At 41.9% G+C, this 20,647-nt stretch overlaps 2 protein-coding genes across 53 annotated transcripts in view; both read right to left on the bottom strand.

The window, feature by feature from the left end:
• Positions 1–3,312: 3,312 nt before the first annotated feature.
• On the bottom strand, positions 3,313–13,416 carry LOC117669267 (uncharacterized). 3 transcript variants are annotated; one of them, XR_004592399.3, is made up of 7 exons: positions 13,310–13,416; positions 12,211–12,237; positions 11,513–11,581; positions 8,520–9,410; positions 6,680–6,712; positions 3,775–3,815; positions 3,313–3,533 (listed from the first exon to the last, which is right to left on the bottom strand). XR_004592399.3 is itself a non-coding variant. In XM_034423566.3 (6 exons), the coding sequence occupies exons 1-5, from the start codon at positions 13,315–13,317 to the stop codon at positions 3,809–3,811; spliced, it is 1,002 nt and encodes a 333-aa protein (XP_034279457.2). In that variant the 5' UTR covers positions 13,318–13,416; the 3' UTR covers positions 3,313–3,533; positions 3,775–3,808. The 3 variants fall into 3 exon arrangements, 1 of the variants encoding a protein (XP_034279457.2); XR_004592400.3 differs by having other exon boundaries at positions 6,680–6,703; XM_034423566.3 differs by lacking the exon at positions 6,680–6,712.
• Positions 13,417–16,854: 3,438 nt separating this feature from the next.
• The window catches only part of LOC117669355 (uncharacterized), a 53,911-nt gene continuing 50,118 nt past the window's right edge, over positions 16,855–20,647 (bottom strand). For all 50 annotated transcript variants that reach the window (XM_087876788.1, XM_060693914.2, XM_060693891.2 and 47 more), the window contains 4 exons: positions 19,541–19,573; positions 19,239–19,262; positions 17,299–17,338; positions 16,855–17,087 (listed from right to left, as the gene is read on the bottom strand). In XM_087876788.1, the coding sequence (XP_087732914.1) occupies positions 17,330–17,338; positions 19,239–19,262; positions 19,541–19,573 (66 nt within the window). In that variant the 3' untranslated portion in view covers positions 16,855–17,087; positions 17,299–17,329. The remainder of the gene's footprint in view (positions 17,088–17,298; positions 17,339–19,238; positions 19,263–19,540; positions 19,574–20,647) is intronic.

Here is a 20,647-nt window from a genome sequence, read left to right as displayed (position 1 = left end):
TTAAGGATGGATCTATATTGAGGTATCAGGACAAGCCAGACTGCCCAAACTGAAAAGAGCAATTGATGATGCCTTCAAATTACCTTATCAGTTGAGAAAGGATAGAATAACATCATATGGAAGGACCTAGTGCCAACTGAAACATTTCTCTTATCGTCTGTGATTTTTCTGGTAATGAACTTGACTTGCAAGAAAATATTGATGAAATGTCACCTCTAATTGATGTGATGACAAGCAAAGGGGAGACTTTCTGAAAGGCCATTTGTGGTTTAAAAGCTTTTCCTGGTTTTGTCTTATTCAATTATGTCATCTTAGCCTTTTGATTATCTCATCTTAATTCCTTTGACTTCTTTTCATTTTCATTGGGGGAAGGATTTAAGGGAAGAGACATCTCAAGGACCTCTTTGAAATATGTGAAGTGTAATATGGATTATTGCTTTGAGAAAATTCAAAACATTAAAAAAGAAACATGAAAAGGCTACCTGGACTGCTTCAAAAGACAAATTCAGAACATTGATTGATTGATTGATTGATTGATTGATTGATTGATTACTATCAAGTCAATCTTAGCAGCCACAGAGTAGATTTTCTTCAGGAACATTGCCCCAATCCTGTTCCTTCAAAACTTACAAGGTTGCACTGATCACCACTGAAACTTTAGTATTGTGGTCAAAATTGTGCAAACCTTTTGGGAAAAGTGTATTTTTGAGGTTTGATGGCTAATAATACCACTTTATTTTTTGGAGTTTCAAGATAATCCTATTCCACTGCTGGAATGGCCTGAGAATAGCCCAGACTTTAACCCAATTGAAAATCTATGGAGCCGACTAAAGAAACTTGTTAGTCAGAAGTGACCCAGCAATAAAACCCAGTTAATAGAAGCAATCATTCACTCTCCATCTCCTCACCATTTATATACTATGGTAAATGTATATCTCTCTTCCTCCTGAAGTCGATTATAAGTTCTTTAGGTTTTTTGGGTGTTAAGTGTAAGATTATTTTCTTTACACCACAGTGTCAGCTCTTGTACTTCCTTCCTGTAAGCAGACTCATTGTTCTTATTAATGAGCCCCACCACTGTTGTGTCTTCTACAAATTTAATAATTGCGTTGGTGTTATACAATGGGCTGCAGTCATGTGTGTACAAGGAATAAAGGAAAGGACTTAGCACACAACTCTGGGGGGCTCCTGTGCTTAATATCAGAGTAGAGGAATGATGAGATCCTATCCTTACTGACTGTGGCCTATCTCTCAGAAAATCCTTTATACACTTTTGCCAAAAGGTTTCCACAATTTTGGCCATTACTGTAAGCCCATTCACCTTGCTGCTGCTACTTCGTTTTCCTTTCATAATTCCCAGTACTAGAGGAAGGTCTTAATGTGTGCTGGAAGTAGAATAATTTGAGCCTAATCATTTTTGCCTCAAGAGAGAACTCTGGTTTGATTTGTCTGTTTTCTTGGCTGCCCATGGTATTCTCATGGATTTTCTCCAACACCAAGCACAACAATCCCTGCTCCAAGTGGCCCACTTCCTAGTCACCTCTCATCTTAACTATTGCCGTGCAGTTTACATGGGGCTGCCATTGAAAAGCATCTGGAAGCTCCAATTGGTCCAAAATGCAATGGCCCAGATGGTTTTGTGCAGGCCTAGATGTACACATGTGTCATATCTCCTGCAGGAGGGAGATCATTGGCTGCCATTTTGTTTCCTGGTCCCGTTCAACGTGCTAGTTGTTATCTTCAAAGCCCTGTTTTAAACACTGCTTCAGTCAGTAAGTTATAACAGTGATGAGAAGGTTACTTTGGGGCCACCGGCATTTACACCCTTGGCAGCCTCTTTCTCTAGGTCACATGCTATTACAGTCGCTTAGTACTCATTAAAGGTAAAGGTAAAGGTTCCCCTCGCACATACGTGCTAGCCGTTCCCGACTCTAGGGGGCGGTGCTCATCTCTGTTTCAAAGCTGAAGAGCCAGCACTGTCCAAAGACGTCTCTGCGGTCATGTGGCCGGCATGACTAAACATCAAAGGCGCACGGAACGCTGTTACCTTCCCACCAAAGGTGGTCCCTGTTTTTCTACTTGCATTTTTATGCGCTTCTGAACTGCTAGGTTGGCAGAAGCTGGGACAAGTAACAGGAACTCACCCTGTCACGCAGCACTAGGGATTCGAACTGCTGAACTGCCAACCTTTCGATCGACAAGCTCAGCATCTTAGCCACTGAGCCACCACGTCCCTTTAGTACTCATTGCCCTATGTTCAAATCGTAAGCACAATCATGGTCATCTGATTGTTTTTTTTTACTTAGCAACCATTTTGTTTGCCAGTCCCAATTGTGGTCACTAAATGAGGATTACCTGTACTATTTTTCTTTAAAAAAAAAAAAGTGGCTTTTGTTTATAATCCTGTGGCAGCAAGGAATGAACTGGGGATGTCCCATATCTCTTCCTTCCCTATCTGTCCCTAAGGAGTCTCTCTCTTCTCCCCAATCCCACAGGACTGCTCTTTACACTATACTGACCCCACAATTGAGACCATCTACACCTGAATGGAGCCCTAGGATTTTCAAGACCAGATAGTTTCTTGGTGTTACCCAAACCCAGCAAACAAAGATTAATATGTTTATTATATTTATTAATATAAACTGTGCTTTTTCTATATTTGAAAGTTATAGATTATCTATCTATCTATCTATCTATCTATCTATCTATCTATCTATCTATTTCTGTCTGTCTATCTATCTACCTATTTCTGTCTATCTATCTATCATCTATCTATCTATCTATCTATCTATCTATCTATCTATCTATCTATCTATCTATCTATTTCTGTCTATCTATCTATCATCTATCTATCTATCTATCTATCTATCTATCTATCTATCTATCTATTTCTGTCTATCTATCATCTATCTATCTATCTATCTATCTATCTATCTATCTATCTATCTATCTATCATCTATCTATCTATCTATCTATCTATCTATCTATCTATCTATTTCTGTCTATCTATCTATCTATCTATCTATCTATCTATCTATCTATCTCTACCTCTCCCTTTTAGAAACCCTAATGTCACTATAATATTGGGAAAAAATAATTTTCAGAGCACAATTAGTGGTAGGTTGCCCCCGCTTCAGACCAGTTCGCAAGAACCTGTAGTAAAACCGGTGGGAGGCTCCGCCCTCCAACCTCAATGTCATCAGAAAGCTTCTGCGCATGCGCAGAAGCGTGTGCGCGGCCCCGTTGCAAACTGGTAGTAAAGGTAAGTAGAACCCACCCCTGAGCACAATGATAAAGACAACACTCCGTAATGATGCTGCATATATTTATTTGTAAGTGTTTATTCTTGTAAAGATTCCAGTATTCACAATTAAGAGAAACTGCCTCGAAATCATATGATTGCTGGAGCCCTTCTTAGATGAAAGTGGCAATTTCCCTTTGATTATTGATTAGGAAGAAATTATGGAAGCTGGAAAGAGAAAGTGTGGAAGGTGGACGCTGGTTTTACTCTCCGGAAATGTAGTTCGTAGATCTAGAAAACAGAAGATGAGTGAACAAGAAATAGTTGACATAAAAAAGAGTAGGCAATTGATTTTTACCCATTTCATAACTGAAGACAGCTAATATTTCAGAATTTTGTGTTCAGTCTCCCTTTACCCTCGAAGAGAATCACCCCAGATAATCTACATATCAAAAAGGAATTTATCATAAATCCTGGAGAAATCTATAGAACCTAAATCTTTATTAAAACAAAGAGTGGCATCCATACTCACTGGGCTACGTATTCCTAGTGAGATGCTTTGATTTCTACTTCCTGGAAAAATAAAAAACAAAAAGTAATTCAGTGCGAAATAACGGGAGTGTTCATTCTATTATGGATATTATTAGTAAAAGTGCATTGTTTAATTCTTACAATAGACATGATGTGGATTAATTATATTCCATTGTTTGGTAAATTGATGCAACTCTAGAATATCCTTTAGAGCAGCTTTAGACAATTCCAAAAGAGGCAAGAGATATAAATGAGGCAATGCACAATTGACATAACTCTTCCACCCTCTGCAATTGTAGCCATACGGATCCTGTGCATAAGCACTCATGGAAAAATATGAAGCATATGGATATTGGTATTTAATGCCTTAATAAACATATCCTTATATAGCTTAGAAGAGCTCAGTTAGGGGTGAAATTAAAAAATTTCCCCTACCAGTTCTGTGGGTGTGGTTTGTTGGGGGGAGGTCATGTGAGTGGGTGGGCGTGGCCAACTCGGCATCACTCATATCAAGGGGCTCCGCACCGGCGCCTCCCCTCCCAGCCACTCCTTGTCGCAAATGGCAGGAAAATGAGGAGGGGAATATTCCGGCCTACCATCCTTCCCTCAGTCTGTGCTGAGATTGAGGAATGGATGACGGGCAGGAAAATCCCCTTCCCCATTATCCTGCCTTTCACAAAAATGGCTCCATTCCAGCTGCTCCCCCCTGTCCCCCTCCCTCCTGGGGACTACCTTAAAAGGGACAGGCTGCAGCAGTTCCATTCTGAATGGAGGGAGAAAAGTTAGCATTCTCTCTGCTGCATTTAACATTGAATTCTGTGGAATATCGAGTGGCCAGAAGAGGTGAGCGGCAACTGGCCAGGTGTGGGTGGGGCAAAGGAGGAGTAATTACTATTGGTTCAGTGAACTGATGCCCATAATCCCTAGCGGTTTGCCCGAACTGGTCCAAACTGGTAGGATTTCACCCCTGAGCTGACTAATATTTCCTAAAGAAAACTGAAGGAAATGTTCAGTCCATAGCAATCACAGCATTAATATGGACTGTCCTCGTTTACCAATGGTAATTGGGATGAGGAATTCTGTGTTGTGGCTTGTCAGCCACTAGCCCCTCCAGCAGCTGAATCAGATGTGGAGAAGGCATGGGAGTCAGGGTCAGCACCAAGGCAACCTAAGAGCTCCGAGGGGGAAGAGGGAATGGAGCTGGCAGAGAGAGAGAGAGAGGCGGAGCCTGGGCCATCCGTCAGCCCTCAAATGGAGAGTCAACAGCCCCCAGGTTTGGAGGTGGCTGATGAGGAAGAGGAGGAACAGCTGGGCCCAGTGCCTGACGCGCGGATGTGCAGAAGGCAGAGGAGAGGAGAGCAGTGGAAATCTATGGGCCAATCCTTGGGAAGGAAGAGCCACCGCTGCTAGTGAAGCCCCACCCTAGCTCTGGGGATAAAAGGTAAAGGGCAGAGATGAAGACAACTATTCATCTCCCAGATGGAAGCACTTGTTAGCCTGTGTTGAGAGAGAAACTTTTTGCTGGGGCTGCTGACATTCCTAATAAAGGATTCATTGAGTTAACTTCAGAGGGTTTGTCGTATTTCGGGAGCTGGGTCAGAACACTCTAATGCTAAACAACGCATAGTAAGGCACATCATCATATGAGCACACAGATTTACAACAGCTGCTGTGGAAGTTCTAACTGCGAGGGTTAGAGGAATCCCACATTGTGGTAGCATCCCATAATCTCATGAATGCCATTTAATACCTCCTGCCATTTTCCCCGCAGACTATGCTTGTCAGAAGTTGCTAACAAAGGCCACAAATGATGGTTGTGTGACTGAACCATGAGACAATATCTGTAAACATGTGGACCTTTGAACAGCCACTGAGCAAGTGCACGTGAAACAAGGACTACCTACATTTTGTTTTCTGCCTTTGAGTTTTGACTCCTGGCCATTGCCTGTACTAAACCCTGTAGTTTTCTTTGCATGGTTTTTCAGTTTTGCCATTGGCTCCTTCCTGAAGTTGAGAGAGAGAGGGACTGGCCCAAAATCACCCACCTAGCTTCATGCCTAAGGCAGGACTCAAACTCACAGTCTCCTAGTTTCTAGCTCAGTGTTTCTATTCTCTCAGGTAGAGAGTCACCAAAGTGACTCTCTACCTGTACACCAGTAGTAAAATTCAGCCGGATTTAGTGCTGGTGGCAGAGGGCTCCGCTCACACACCTGGACGTCATCACATCCCATTTTTGACCCTCCGTGCATATGCAGAAGGCTCTATGCATGCATGGAGGAGGTACGTGCACTCACATTTGCAAACCAGTAGTGAAGGTAAGTTAGTTCCACCCCTGCTGTACACCATTACCTATTCTCCCAATCAACTAGACTCACCCAAAGGTATTTCCCCAGGAATAGAAAATGAAATTGCTCACTAGCTCAATTATACAGTATAGGAGTCACAGTGGTGCAGTGGTTAGAATGCAGTATTGCAGGCTACTTCTACTGACTGCCGGCTGCCTGCAATTTGGCAGATCGAATCTCACCAGGCTCAAGGTTGACTCAGCCTTCCATCCTTCCCAGGTCGTAAAATGAGGACCCAGTTTGCTGGGGGCAATAGGCTGAGTCTGTAAACCGCTTAGAGAGGGCTGGAAAGCACTGTGAAGCGGTATATAAGTCTAAGTGCTATTGCTAAGTGCTATATCTTTTGGAGACTAAAAGAAGAATAGATGTTATCAACATACCCTGAAATACCATTTCATCAGACATCATTTCTTATAAAAGGGCAAAGCCCAGCAATTACTTGGATTTATCAGGCTGTATTAAAAATGTTCCCAAAAGACATGGTATCAAATGGAGTTTTTGGCTTGGTAGCCAAAGACTGCAAAGGAAAAATGAGGTGCTGCTTGCAACAGGAACCCTCACCTGAGGTTTGTTCAGGGAAGATGTCTGAGATGTCTGGAAAAGGAAATGTGAAAATTCTCATCAGTGTAAGAGGTTGGAAGAAGTTGTTCGTTCTGGGGAGAACAACTTTCTGATTTATAGAAAACATTTACTCGTCACTTCTCGTCTGGACTATTGTAACGCTCTCTACATGGGGCTCCCCTTGGGGTGCACCCGGAGGCTCCAACTGGTGCAAAATGCGGCCGTGCGGGGGATTATGGGAGTGATGGGGCGCTCCCACGTGACACCTCTCCTGCGCAAGCTGCATTGGCTTCCGGTGGACTTCCAGGTGCACTTCAAGGTGTTGGTTACCACCTTTAAAGTGCTCCATGGCTTAGGGCCGGGGTACTTACAGGACCGCCTTCTGCCACCAATTGCCTCACACCGGCCGGTTCGCTCCCACAGAGAGGGCCTCCTCAGGGTGCTGTCAGCCAGACAATGTCGGCTGGCGACCCCCAGGGGGAGAGCCTTCTCTGTGGTGGCACCTACCCTCTGTGGCACCTACTCCCAGAGATACGAGTGATCCCAGACCTCCGGACTTTTTGTCGGGCCCTTAAAACTTACATTTTTCAGTTAGCCGGGCTGGCCTGATTCTATGTTGGTTTTAAAGTTTGATACTGATTTTTAATTGAAATGTTTTAAATTATGGGCCAAATTTCATTTAATTATTTTTAAAATTATTTTAACTTTTGTGTACAAATGTTTTTATTTTGGCTGTTCACCGCCCTGAGTCTGAAAGGAGAAGGGTGGTATATAAATCTAATAAAAGATAAAAGAAAGATAAAGATTTAGGACAATTTTTATGAAAGAAGTATTTCCCTGGGATTCTAATTGAAGGTGATAGGTGAAAGATGAGGAATCAGTACTAGGGGGGGGAAAAGTAATTACTCCTGGAACAAAGTAGTGAAAATGTCGGTAAATATTTCTTAGGTTTGTCATAAAACGAATCTTGTCCTAAAATGAGTCCCAAATAAAGAAACAGGAGACAGCAGCACAAACAAAAATTTGGACAAGCACATATTCATACGAACAGCATTCGGGCAGTTGTATGAAGTTCATTTGAATGTGCACAATGGCGCCCCACAGTGGGGGATGGGATCCTGGAGTGGTAGGAATAGAGCAACCTACATTGTGCTATTGACAAATAGCACAAGAAGAACAAATTTGTTTTGTACCCCAGGTGCAAACCATTTTTTGTTAATGGTTGAGGATGCAATTGGTAGCAGATTCATCAGTGGGCAGTCACTTTTTTTTTTTTTCGTTGCAAATAATTATTAGAATCCTTTGCTATTATAGGCTCTCGGGGGGAGTAAAATCCATCTATTGTACATGTGATGGCCGATCCCTGGAATCTCTGTTCCACATTACATTCGTATGTCCCCACTACCGAGACATAAGATCAAGATTCATTTCTCCTATTTCCCAGAGATTCCCTGGTCCACCTGATCTGTTCAGCCTTTATTTCCTACTCCAGGACACAGACTCCAATATAACTCCAAAGGTGGCAGGGAAACCTCTACGGCAGAGGATCACTAGTATTGACAGTACAGATTGTATCTGAGGCAGTAGATGGTGTACTGTCACATGATCTATCTATATTTGTAAAATATACTCCCCTTCTATGTGTATTTTAATTTGGTCTCTGGCCACAATAAAAAGCTAAAAAAAAAATAATCCTTTGCTATTAAGAGATTTAATTTAAAGGCAGAGGATCTTGTTGTATTCTAATCAAACCAAGACTAAGCTACAAGGCAGAAAGAAGAACCCTTTTCCCACCTTCAAAAGAATAGACCTTCAAAAATTGGTACACTTCCATACTTACCTGATCTGTGGAGGCAGAAGTCTTTTCTCCAGGGTTGCCAGGTGTTCCAGAGGCAGCAGACTCAGGTCCTTCAGAGACAGGCAATTCAGATGTTCCAGGGAGTTTAGCATTGGATGAAAGGGAGGCGGAAGGCCCAAGATGTGGCAAAGCAGCACGAGTATATTGTGCAGAAACACGTTTTGCAGGGGCACGTGGTGCACCGGCGGCAGAGACACGTGCACAGGCACAAGGGGCACGAACACAGGCACAAGGGGCACGTGGTACACCAGTAGCAGGGGCACGTTGTGAACAGGCACAAGGGCCACGTGCACAGGCACAAGGGGCACGTGGTACACTGGTGGCAGGGGCACGTGGTACACCAGCAGCAGGAGCACGATGTGCACAGGGACAAGGGGCATGTGGTGCACCAGCAGCAGGAGCACGTGAGGCACAGGGACAAGGAGAACGTTTGGCACCAGCAGCAGGGACACGTGGTACCCCAGCAGCAGGGGCACGCGGTGCATAGGGATAAGGGGCATGTGGTACACCAGTGGCAGGGGCACGTTGTGCACAGGCACAAGGGGCACGTGGTACACCAGTGGCAGCGGCATGTTGTGCACAGGCACAAGGGGCACGTGGTACACTAGGGGCACGTGGTGCACCAGCACAAGGGGCTTGTGGTGCACCAGCACAAGGGACTTGTGGTGCAAGGGGAGCACTGGCACTTTGTGCATAGGCAGTAGAGGAAACTTGTTGAGGGGGAAATGATGCAGGGCCAGCATAATATTGAGGACTAGGAGGAGCAGCAGGAACAGAGTCAGCAGGCAAAGGTTGTGTATAGTGTGCATGGGGAACTGAATCATAATAGCTCTCCATGACAGGATTAGGTGGATGATTATAGTTAGACTGTTGCTGCAGAAGAGAAAAAAACAACAACAACCAAAGTACAAGATATAGACACTGATCTTGTTTGTTTCCCACAATCCACATTAAAAGAAACCCACCAGCCATATTGAAGCCCATAGATCAGTGGTGGGTTCCTCCCGGTTCGGTCCGGTTCGGCTGAGCCAGTAGCGGTGACGATATGACGTCACCGAACCGGTTCTCCCCCCCCCCGCCCTCCCACGTTATTCTTACCCTTTATTTGGCCCCACTCCCAATCTATTGCTGCCTCCCGAGTCCCAACTGATGGCTAGAGGGAAAAAACCTGTTTAAACTCTTGCCGCGGGGCTTCAAAGGGCCACTCTACAGCTGATCAGTGTTAAAAGCAAACAAATGAGTCGGGTCGTAAGTGCGAGGACCTTCCAGAAATGACTCTTTTCAGCCCTCTGAGTAGTCCCTATACACATAGCCATGGCCACCCGGTCACATGACCAGCTAGCCACGCCCACCTAGTCACATGACCTCTAAGCCACACCCACAAAATAAGCCACGCCCACAGAACCAGTAGTAAAAAATATTAGAACCCACCCCTGCCGTAGATGTATCTCCTCCCAGTGGCTTTCACCCTCAAATCAGTTATATAATAAAATATAAGCCCAGGATTGCTTTTCAGAATGAGGTGAAGATACAGAACAATTAAAACTCGGACCACACGTTTTCTGAATAGTTTTTTATCCCAGAGCTATAATTGCACTCAACAATGAACTAAAGGGCCACCATCAGTGAGCTGTTGGACAGCATTACTTGGTCTGTTGTGTGGATGTTTGGATGGTTTAGGGGGTGGGGAATTTGTGGTGGATGGGAGTGTGTTTGGGGATTGTTATGTGTGTTGGACCTGGTCTTTAGGTGTTAAGTGAATTTTGTTGTATGGGTATACTATGTATACACATACAATGACAATAAAGTTATTATTATTATTATTATTAGTCAGAAGCGACCCAGCAATAAAACCCAGTTAATAGAAGCAATCATTCAATCTTGGTTTCACATTATAACAGCTGCAGAACTAAAAGACTTGGTTTACTCCATGGGAAAATGTTGTAAGGCCGTAATTCATGCAAAAGATTACTCAACTAAGTATTAACTGACACGGTGATAATTTTTATATATCTTGTTTTTCTATGTGTTTCACTTTTCTTCTTTATATTGTAACTGCTATTCTAATAGCAAATCCTTCATAAAAGTTATTGCATTACATTTTTGATTAAATTATCTTTCCATTGATATATAATTTTATGGTACTACTCCCCCCAAAAATATTGTTGTTAGCTAGTTTTAGAAAATACGCTTTTCCCAAAAGGTTTCCACAATTTTGGCCACTACTGTACGTACATACAGTACATACATACATACATACGCATAAATTATTTAAAATGATAAAAAGATACCCACAAATCTGCATTCTACAATCCTATATCTATGCATATACATAACATTTATTCCCCCTAAACTTTCTAATATTTCACACCCCCATATAAAAGGCAGGGACTTTTTAACTTAACACAAATAAATATACAACTCCACAAGCGGGCAATCTTTAAAAGATTAAACAAGGCTCCCAGACCTAAAAACAATACATTTTAACAATAAAAATGCATTTAATCAAATAACTAAAGAAGAACATAAATGCACAGTTGCGTTAACAAGTTGTTTAAATCTTTCTGAAACCAAGCTTCGTGTACATCTAGGCTCTCTTGGGTATCTGGTTGAAATAGCAAACAACTATGGATTCCTTCACTATATTGCTTAATTTCAAAATATGGTATATTTTCTAAATAAATAAATGCCCTCAAATAACTTAATACATTTCTCTATAAATAAAATAGGGACTTTGACCTAGATGAAAAAACGTTATTGTGTCATCCATTTGATCAACAGCTCTTTGGGATACAATGGGGTTGAATTGTGACTAGTTTTCCCAGCCGTTGTCTTAACCCCACAACTCTCTCAGGTGAGAAGCATTTGAAATGGGTTGTTGGGAAATCAGTGGAACTGGAAGCATCTTCAAAAACAAAAAAAAAGATGAAGAAAGAAAGAACGAAAGGGAAAAGAAAAGATCATACTGTACTTACGGGAACAGGGACCTGTGGATCATAATTTGAGGAAACACTGTAGGTCTTGGCCTGGGGCTCAGAGTACATCTACAGAAATTCAAAAATACATTGATAAACCTGGTATTTCTCCAACCAAGAGAAGGATGGGCCGCAGAGTGGATTCAGAGGAGGCCCACATATGGCTGCCCTTAATGTCATTTGCATGGGAAGGGAAGGTTCTGGGAGCTGTGTTTCTCCTAAAATGATGGGTGAGAAATTCCTAATGAATAAAACTAATGTTATTTCTCTGGGGCTCAGTTCTGACCATGAAGAGCCTTTGGGTGGGGAAGAAATGAGTCTTGGTTGTGCCACATTGGAACAAAGTCAGAATTTGACAAACCGCCTGCCCCTTTGCGACGGTGTGATTTTTATTTATTTATTGGTTCGATTTATATGCCGCCCTTCTCCGGAGACTCAGGGCAGCTTACAATGTGTTAAGCAATAGCCTTCATACTTTTGTATATACCTGCTTAGTAGGGCTTTCGGCCCCCCTAAAGCGGTGCTCTTTTTTTATACAAAGTCAGTTTATTGCCCCCACAATCCGGGTCCTCATTTTACCTACCTCGAAAGGATGGAAGGCTGAAAATGGAAAATCTTGTTTTCCAGCTCGGCCAGATGAGTTCCGACAGCATTCAGAAATATCAAAATATATTAAAACAAGAAACTCTTTTACTTACTGGAGGTGGATGATCTGGGCCATAATGCTGTAGTGAAAAACAATAATCACACTTTACACACTTGCATTTTAGCCTGACACACACGGTCACACTGAAATCTACATTATAAAATGTAGGAGAAGCAATAAATCTATTGACGGAAGGGAGCAAAATATTTAAATGGACTAAACATAACCAAAGTCAATGAAAACTATTGCTCTTATCACAGCCTGGCTTTCCATGCGATAGGAAGCCCAAACCAGGCAAAACACATTTTAATGCAATGTGTAACTTTAATATCGTTACAAGCTACAAAGCTTGTTGTAAAGTTGTGCAAAACAGAGCCCGGTCGGAATAGAATCGTTGATTTGATTCAAACCATCAATATTAATCGAGTCATTCAAATCGCTTTGAAAAATTGTGGCATGCAATAGGACGGTCCGATTCGATTTAGAAAAAAATATATGTATTTGAATAGGGTTCATACAACTCTATCTGTTATGTCTAAGATTTCAGTAGGACCCAAAATCTGTTTTGTCTGGGATTAACCCACAGAGTTTGAACGACAGCGGGTTTCTCTATCATCCCTCATCCCACACACACACACACAAAAAGATGCGGAGACTCTAGAAAGAGTGCAGAGAAGAGCAACAAAGATGATTAGGGGACTAGAGGCTAAAACATACGAAGAATGTTTGCAGGAATTGGGTATGTCTAGTTTGATGAAAAGAAGGACTAGGAGAGACATGATAGCAGTCTTCCAATATCTCAGGGGTTGCCACAAACAAGAGGGAGTCAAGCTATTCTCCAAAGCACCTGAAGGCAGGACAAGTAGCAACAGGTGGAAACTAATCAAGGAGAGAAGCAACTTAGAACTAAGGAGAAATTGCCTGACAATTAGAACAATTAATCAGTGGAACAACTTGCCTCCAGAAGTTGTGAATCTTGCAACAAGTTTTTAAGAAGATGTTGGATAACCATTTATCTGAAGTGGTTTAGGGTTTCATGTCTAAGCAGGGGGTTGGAATAGAAGACCTCCAAGGTCCCTTCCTACTCTGTTATTTTCTTCTCTTCTCTTCTGTTATTATTATTTTTTTCTAAAATTCAGGTTTCCTCTCACCTGGGCATCTGTGCTGAGCACAGAAATCAACAAAGCAGCACTCACGAAGGACAGCTTCATTTTTCTCAGCTTGAGGTTTCCTTCCCTGGATGAAAAAGTATATATGAATATGCAGGTTAAGGATGGACCTTTATTGATATATATATCAGCACAAGCCAGACTGGCCAAACTGAAAGCAGCAATTGATGATGCCTTCAAATTATCTTATCAGTTGGGAAAGGTCAGAAGGATTCGTTCTCCACAAGGAAATATCTGGTGCCAACTGAAACATTCTTTCATGCTGTATCTAATTTTGCTGAGAACGAACTTGACCTGCAAGAAAATATTGATGAAACATCACGTTCCAATTTATCTGATGATAAACAAAGTAGAGAGTTCCTGAAAGGCCATTTGTAGTTAAGAACTTTTTTTTTTTAATTTGATTTATATGCCGCCCTTCTCCGAAGACTCAGGGCGGCTTACAATGTGCTCAGCAATAGCCTTCATCCTTTTGTATATTTATACAAAGTCAGCTTATTGCCCCCACAAACTGGGTCCTCATTTCACCTACCTTAGAAAGGATGGAAGGCTGAGTCAACCTTGAGCCTTGGCGAGATTCGAACCCTGCAGTAATTGCAGGCAGCTGGTCTTAATAACCAGCTTAATAACAGGGTGCCTTAAACCCCTGTACTACCAAGGCTCTTTATTTCTTTGGTTATCTCTTTGTCTGATTTTTGTTTTTATCATACAATTATTTTATCTCAGTCCCATCTTTTGATTTCCTTATTTTAGTTCCTTTGATTTCTTTTCATTATCATTGGGGGAGAGGTGTTTTAAGAGGCTCTTGCCAGCTTTCAAGGACCTCTTTTAAATATCTAAACCAGGGGTCAGCAACTCGCAGCTCTGGAGCCGCATGTGGCTCTTTCATCCCTCTGCTGCGGCTCCCTGTTGTTGGTCAGCTCCACAATTGATAGGGCTTTCAGTTAGGACAAGTAGAGGAAAAAGGATGCCGCGCTAGGAGGAGACCCCATGGTGGGGGAACCAGACTTCCGGTCAGCGGAAAAAGGACGTCACACTAGAACGAGATTATGATGGGGGAACCAGACTTCCGGTCAGCTCCAGAATTGAATGGGGGCTTCCGGTTAGGACCTTTGTAGCTCTTTGAATGTTTAAGTTTGCCGACTCCTGATCTAAACAGTAGTATGGACAACTACTGGTGGAACTATTTGGTCAGTAGTATGGACAACTATTTGGTCCTGGAGTCCAATTACTTAAATATTATAGGCCCTTCTTAGAGATTGTGTCAGTTTCAGTTTCAAAACTATTTTTCAGATTGAAAAATAGTTTTATTCTTAGTCAACCAATGTAGGGATCTATTTTTAGTTAATAATTCCATGTAAGTTTGAGCATTAATATCCAGGACTCTCTCTTTAAAAAAAAAAAAAAAAAAGAATCCTTTATGGGGGAGGCCAATGATAGTAGGGGCTGGATAGAAAACCCATGTTGTAAAATTCCTTTGAAAAAGTTGGTTGACCTAGGTAGGAGTTGGGTGGGCCATACTTATTTCTTCCGCTAAGCATATTTTGGGAAGTCTATCAGGGTCCATTGAGTGGATCTTCTGCCAGTATATGAAAATTTTAGTTATTAGATGTCTATATAAAGAATGGATACCTATTTTCACTCTGACTGCAGGTGTGTTCTTATCAGTTCCCAGTATGAGTTCTGACTCAGCTCCCCAAACACGACAAACTCTCTGAAGTGAACTCAAAGATCCCTTTATTAGGAGTGCCGGCAAAAAGTTTCTCTCTCAACACAGGCTAACAAGCCCATCCGTCCAGAAGATGAATAGGGTCTGCCACATCTATTCATCTCCACCCCCTGCCTTTTATTCCCAGAGCTTTGCTAGCAGCAGAGGCTCTTTCGTCCCAAGGATTGGCCCATAGATTTCCACTGCTCTCCTCTCCTCTGCCTTTTGTGCATCCACGCGTCAGGCACTGGACCCAGCTGTCCCTCCTCTTCCTCATCAGCCACCTCCAGACCTGACTCTCCATCTGAGGGTGTCAGATGACCCAGGCTCCATCTCTCTCTCTCTCCCTCCCTCTCTCCCTCCCTCCCTCCCTCCCTCCCCCCCTCTCTCTCTCTGACAGCTCCATTCCCTCTTTCCCCTCGGAGCTCTCAGGTTGCCTTAACGCTGACCCTGACTCACACACCTCCTCCTCCTCTGATTTGGCTGCTGGTGGGGCTAGTGGCCAATAGGCCACAACAGTATACATCTTTAAAAATGGATGAGTCTGAACTTGTTCTATTGGGACATCCTGGACATACATTGTTTTAACTCCTACCCTCAAAATGACGCTATAGAGCACTGCACCCCCAGAACAACTAGACACAAGAACAGGTTTTTCCCGAACGCCATCACCAACAACTTCCCCTCTCATTGTTACACCAACACCGCACAAACACCAAAACTGCCACACACATCTGCCCACTGTCAACTTCGAACTGAACCTAGCTGCAGCCACCTTTCTGTTCATCAGTTGCCACACATGAGGACGGGGGAAAGGAGTTTGGAATGCATTACTAGATGCAGCAAAGAGCGTTCTCCTGAGAACCAAGGTCATCTCTACTGGCAACAGATAAGGTTGGGGAAGGAGTGCCTGAAGAACCCCCCGATTAACCCAATTGGCCAACGTGACCTGTGACCCCTGAGGATGGGGTTATTTCCTAGTTTAATTATACCGAAACTGCGGGAAAGATTTAGAATTGGTTTTCCATTGAAGCTGTGCCAATATGATATACTCAGTAAAGAAGACCTTTGAGAAGGATCCAAGTCTCAGAGTTCTGATTTGCTTGGGTTCGTTAGTAAGAGCCTTGACACCCACATTTTGCTAGGCTGGCTAAGGAGAAGTCTTAAAGGGATAGGGCACCAGCAGTTCAGCTGCTGGCCATTTTGCAGGAAGCGTGTCCTCTCACAGTTGGGAACATTGTTAAAAATCTATTAAACTTATGAGACTGAGATGCTCAGAAAGATGGGGTAAATGGGAAGGGATATGTATGGTTGAGGCATTAAGCTCAAAATTTGCTTAAATGTCAGGGTAATGATGATTTACTAGCTGACTAGCTGCTGTAATGCTGTAATACTGTAATGCTGTAATGATGATGCAATGGTAATGAGTCAGCAGGGTTATTTGACTGTTACCACTTTAAGAGTCTGTATTATAAGAGAGGCCCTGTTGGGGCATATCTCTGTGTGTGTGTGTGCGTGCGCGTGTGTGTGCTTCCGTGCTGTAAATTGCTGATTGATTGTTTGACCTTTGCCTCATAAGTGTATGTATATCCTTTGTAGAGATAAACCACTATTTATTATTACAATCCTGTGTTTACTGTATTTGCTCCTGGGTTATCTCACATAGTCACACTGTGCGCACTCTGACATTAAATGATGGGCTTGTAGTCATGCTTTCATTTATCAGAATTAGCCAAGCCTTGACGTGGCCTGAACTTCACTGTCATATTGGGAAAAATGATAATTTTCAGAGCACAATGATGAAGACAACACTGTGTGATAATGCTGCATACATTTATTTGTAAATATTTATTCTTGTAGACCAACCAGTGTTCACAATTAAGAGAGAATGCCCCCAAAATCAACAGAAAGAAATATGATTGATGGAGTCCTTCTCAGAAGAAAGTTGCAGTTCTCCTTTGATCCTTGATTAGGAAGAAGTTATAGAAGCTGGAAAGAGAAAGTGTGGAAGGAGGCTCTGGATTTTATTGTCAGCAAATGCAATTGGTGGATCTAAAAAAAAAAAAAAACAAGATTGAAAGTGAAATATTTAGCATGAAAATTGTATGCAGATCACTTTTACCAATCTATAATAAAAGGCAGCTAATAGTTCAGAATTTTAGCTTCAACCTCCACTTACCCTCAATGAAAGCAAGTCTTTGTAAAATCCTGGGAGAAATCTACACCATGTAAAACTATGGCAAAGTGTATCTGCCATACTCACCATCATAAATTTTCATAGCAGATGCTTTGATTTAGATATCCTGGAAAAATCAAAACAGAAAAGCAATTCACTGTATGCTAATTAACAGGAGTGTCCATTCTATGAATACCAACTGGCTAAATGACTAAGGTGGCACTAAGAGAGTCTCCAGGTTCCTAGCCTAGTGCTCTAACCACTGCACCAAACTGGCTCTCTACCTGCATATGGATCCCTTTTGTTCAACTAGACCAAGCATGTCAAACTCAATTTCATTGATGGCTGCATCAGGGTTGTGTTTGAACTCGGGGGGCTGGGGTGGCCATGGCCAGGGTGGGCATGGCCATTTTGATGTCACTCATGTCGGGGACTCCTGTGGTGGTCTGGGTGCTCTGCCAGCAAAAACAGGCTCACGAGCTCCATTTTTAGCTGTGATGGCCTCCTGCAACCCTCTGCCAGAGAAGACGGAGCTTGGAAATATAAGGAAAATTTGTATAAAATGTTTTATAGATGGCATTTTGCACAGGCAAGATTGACAAAAATGTTTAAAGACAGATTGGATAGTTAGTTTAGTTTTAATTTAGTTAGTTAGTTTATTTGATTTGTATACCGCCCTACTCCCGAAGGACTTAGGGCGGTGAACAGCCACAAGATAAAAACACATAAATACAAAATTTAAAAACAGAATAAAACCGAATTAAACAATTTGGCCGAAGAAAGATTTAAAAACACCCCAATAAATTAAAAACAAATTAAAATTTGTGTTTTAAAAGGGAAAAAGGGAAAAATTAGATAAATATTGGAAATGTAATCAAGCATCTGGTTCATATTACCATATGTGGTGGACATGCCCAAAAGTTAGAAAATATTGGACAAAAATACACACATGGCTGGAAAAAATGATAAAACAACATACAGACCTGAAACCAGAGACATTTTTATTGGGCATTCTACCAGAAAAATATGATAAAAAGACTGCAAATTTGATCCTGCATATACTAACTGCAACTAGAATTGTATTTGCGCAACAATGGAAAAAATGATGACATCCCGTCTGAGGGGAACGTAATTTAAAAAAATATTAGATTGTGCAGAAATGAATAGATTAACACTTGCTATTAAGGATAAAGAAGAAACTGAATATTTTTTGATATGGGACATATTCTATCAATGGCTAGATAACAGAAACAGAATTTAGAAAGGAGGAGATAATAATGGAGGAAATGGGATAGAGAAGAGTTATTAAAGATGAGGATGTTAAATGTTAAGTATTAATGTTACTACATTACTATATTGTTATACTATTGATATGATGGTGATGAACATAATTGTATTCAGAACACACACTGTTTCAGAGGTGGGTTTCAGCAGGTTCTGGCCAGTTCTGGAGAACTGGTAGCGGAAATTTTGAGTAGTTCGGAGAATCGGTAGTAAAAATCCTGACTGGCCCCGCCCCCATCCATTCTCTGCCTCCCAAGTCCCAGATGATCGGGAGGAAATGGGGATTTTGCAGTAACCTTCCCCTGGAGTGGGGTGGGAATGGAGATTTTACAGTATCCTTCCCCTGCCACTCCCACCAAGCCATGCCCACCAAGCCATGCCACGCCCACCAAGCCACACCCACAGAACCGGTAGTAAAAAAAATTGAAACCCACCACTGCACTGTTTGATGAAAATGGAATGTTATATAAATTAAACAAATAAAACTTGAAAACGAAGAAGAAGGAGGAGGAGGAGGAGGAGGAGGAGGAGGAGGAGGAGGAGGAGGAGCTCAGGTGGGCCACTTGCGACCCTCCTGAGCTCTGTTTTCTCTGACTGTGGCATCACGGGCTGGACCGTCACTGTTTCCAGGGTGGCCCTGTGGGCCAGATCTAAGTACCTCGCAGGCCGGGATCTAGCCCACGGGCTTTGAATTAGACTAACACAAAGATATTTCCCTGGGAATAAAAAGTAAAATTACTCACTAGCTCAGTTATTTCTTCAGTAGTCTAAAAGAAGAAGAAGAAGAGATGTTATCAACATACCCTAAAAGATCCTTTTATCAGAAATAGTTTCTTATGAAGTTTTACATTGTGCCTGAGAAGGCTAAGAATAAAGCCCATCAATTACTTGGATTTTTAACAGTCTGTATTAAAAATGTTTCTAAAAGACAAACTCTTCAACGGAGCTTTTAGATTGGCACTTGAAGACTGGAAAGGACAAATGAGATGCTACTCACATATTAAAGTAATAAAACATGCAAAAAGTGGACAAAAGGAATCCTCACCTGGGGTTTGTTCCGTGGAGATTTCTGAGATGTCTGCAAAGAAATTAAAAAATTCTCATCAGTATTCAAGTTAATGTAAAAAGTTGGAAAGGGTGTTAGTTTTGGACAGAACAAGCTTTTGGATAAAACAAAAATGTATAGTATAATATATAATAACAGAGTTGGAAGGGACCGTGGTTCCCTGCTTAGGCAGGAAACCCTACACCACTTCAGACAAATGGTTGTCCAATCTCTTCTTAAAAACTTCCAGTGATGCAGCATTTACAACTTCTGGAGGCAAGTTGTTCCACTGATTCATTGCTCTCAATGTCAGAAAAGTTCTCCTTAGTTCTAAGTTGCTTAGGGCTATTTGTATTTGTTATTTAGGGCTATTTGTACAAAAGGAATATTTACCCAGGATTCATACGCTGGCTTTGCTTGAGGAATCAGAATAAGAAAAGGAAGTAATTATTCCAGGATCAAAGTAGTAAAAATGTTGGTAAATAAATATTCATCTGGAATTATCCTGGAATATTTTTTGTCTCAGTTTTGAAGGAGAAGAGACAGGAACTGCTTCCCTTTTAGAGAATGCCTCTACACCTATTTGTACATTCTTCACTTTGGTACTACAGGATGGAGGGTCAGAATACCACAGAAAGAAAGGAAGGAGAGGATAGGGTATATATAATTTTTGATTCCATAGTGTGACCGGTGATGCAAATAGTGCTGGTTGGAAACATTCACTTAAACTTTATGGGCTAGTTGTGAAATTTCACATTTTCCAGAAAGAAGACAAATTATTATTGTTCGCCTGTTCCTAGAAAGCTCCCGAATTTTGTATCTGCAAATATCCTACTAGTCTCTCTCTCACACTTTGTTCCCTTCCTTTGTCTCCTTGATGAAGAATTGTCAGAAAGAAAGAGATCTGCCATATAGTGCCAACCTGCCTTCCACTGAGGGGCTGTATACTAAAAGCGAGTCAAAAAGAGGGCTGTGAAAATATCTACAGACCCCTTGCATCCTGAACATAAACTGTTTCAACTTCTACCCTCAAAATGATGCTATAGAGCACTGCACACCAGAACAACTAGACACAAGAACAGTTTTTCCCCGAATGCCATCACTCTG

Source organism: Pantherophis guttatus, chromosome 10, assembly GCF_059756535.1.
Source record: "Pantherophis guttatus breed Tessera chromosome 10, ASM5975653v1, whole genome shotgun sequence".
NCBI classification, from domain to species: Eukaryota; Metazoa; Chordata; class Lepidosauria; order Squamata; family Colubridae; genus Pantherophis; species Pantherophis guttatus.
The sequence above is the reverse complement of the archived record's forward strand: the minus strand, read 5'-3'. Positions and strand labels throughout refer to the sequence as shown.

Excerpts from the sequence above, each read along its gene's own strand:
- LOC117669267 (XM_034423566.3), bottom strand. Across the intron at positions 11,582-12,210 it reads GCCCAGATCATCCACCTCCA|ATGTACTCTGAGCCCCAGGC; the intron begins GTAAGTAAAAGA and ends GAATTTCTGTAG. Across the intron at positions 9,411-11,512 it reads ATCCACAGGTCCCTGTTCCC|CAACAGTCTAACTATAATCA; the intron begins GTAAGTACAGTA and ends TCTCTTCTGCAG.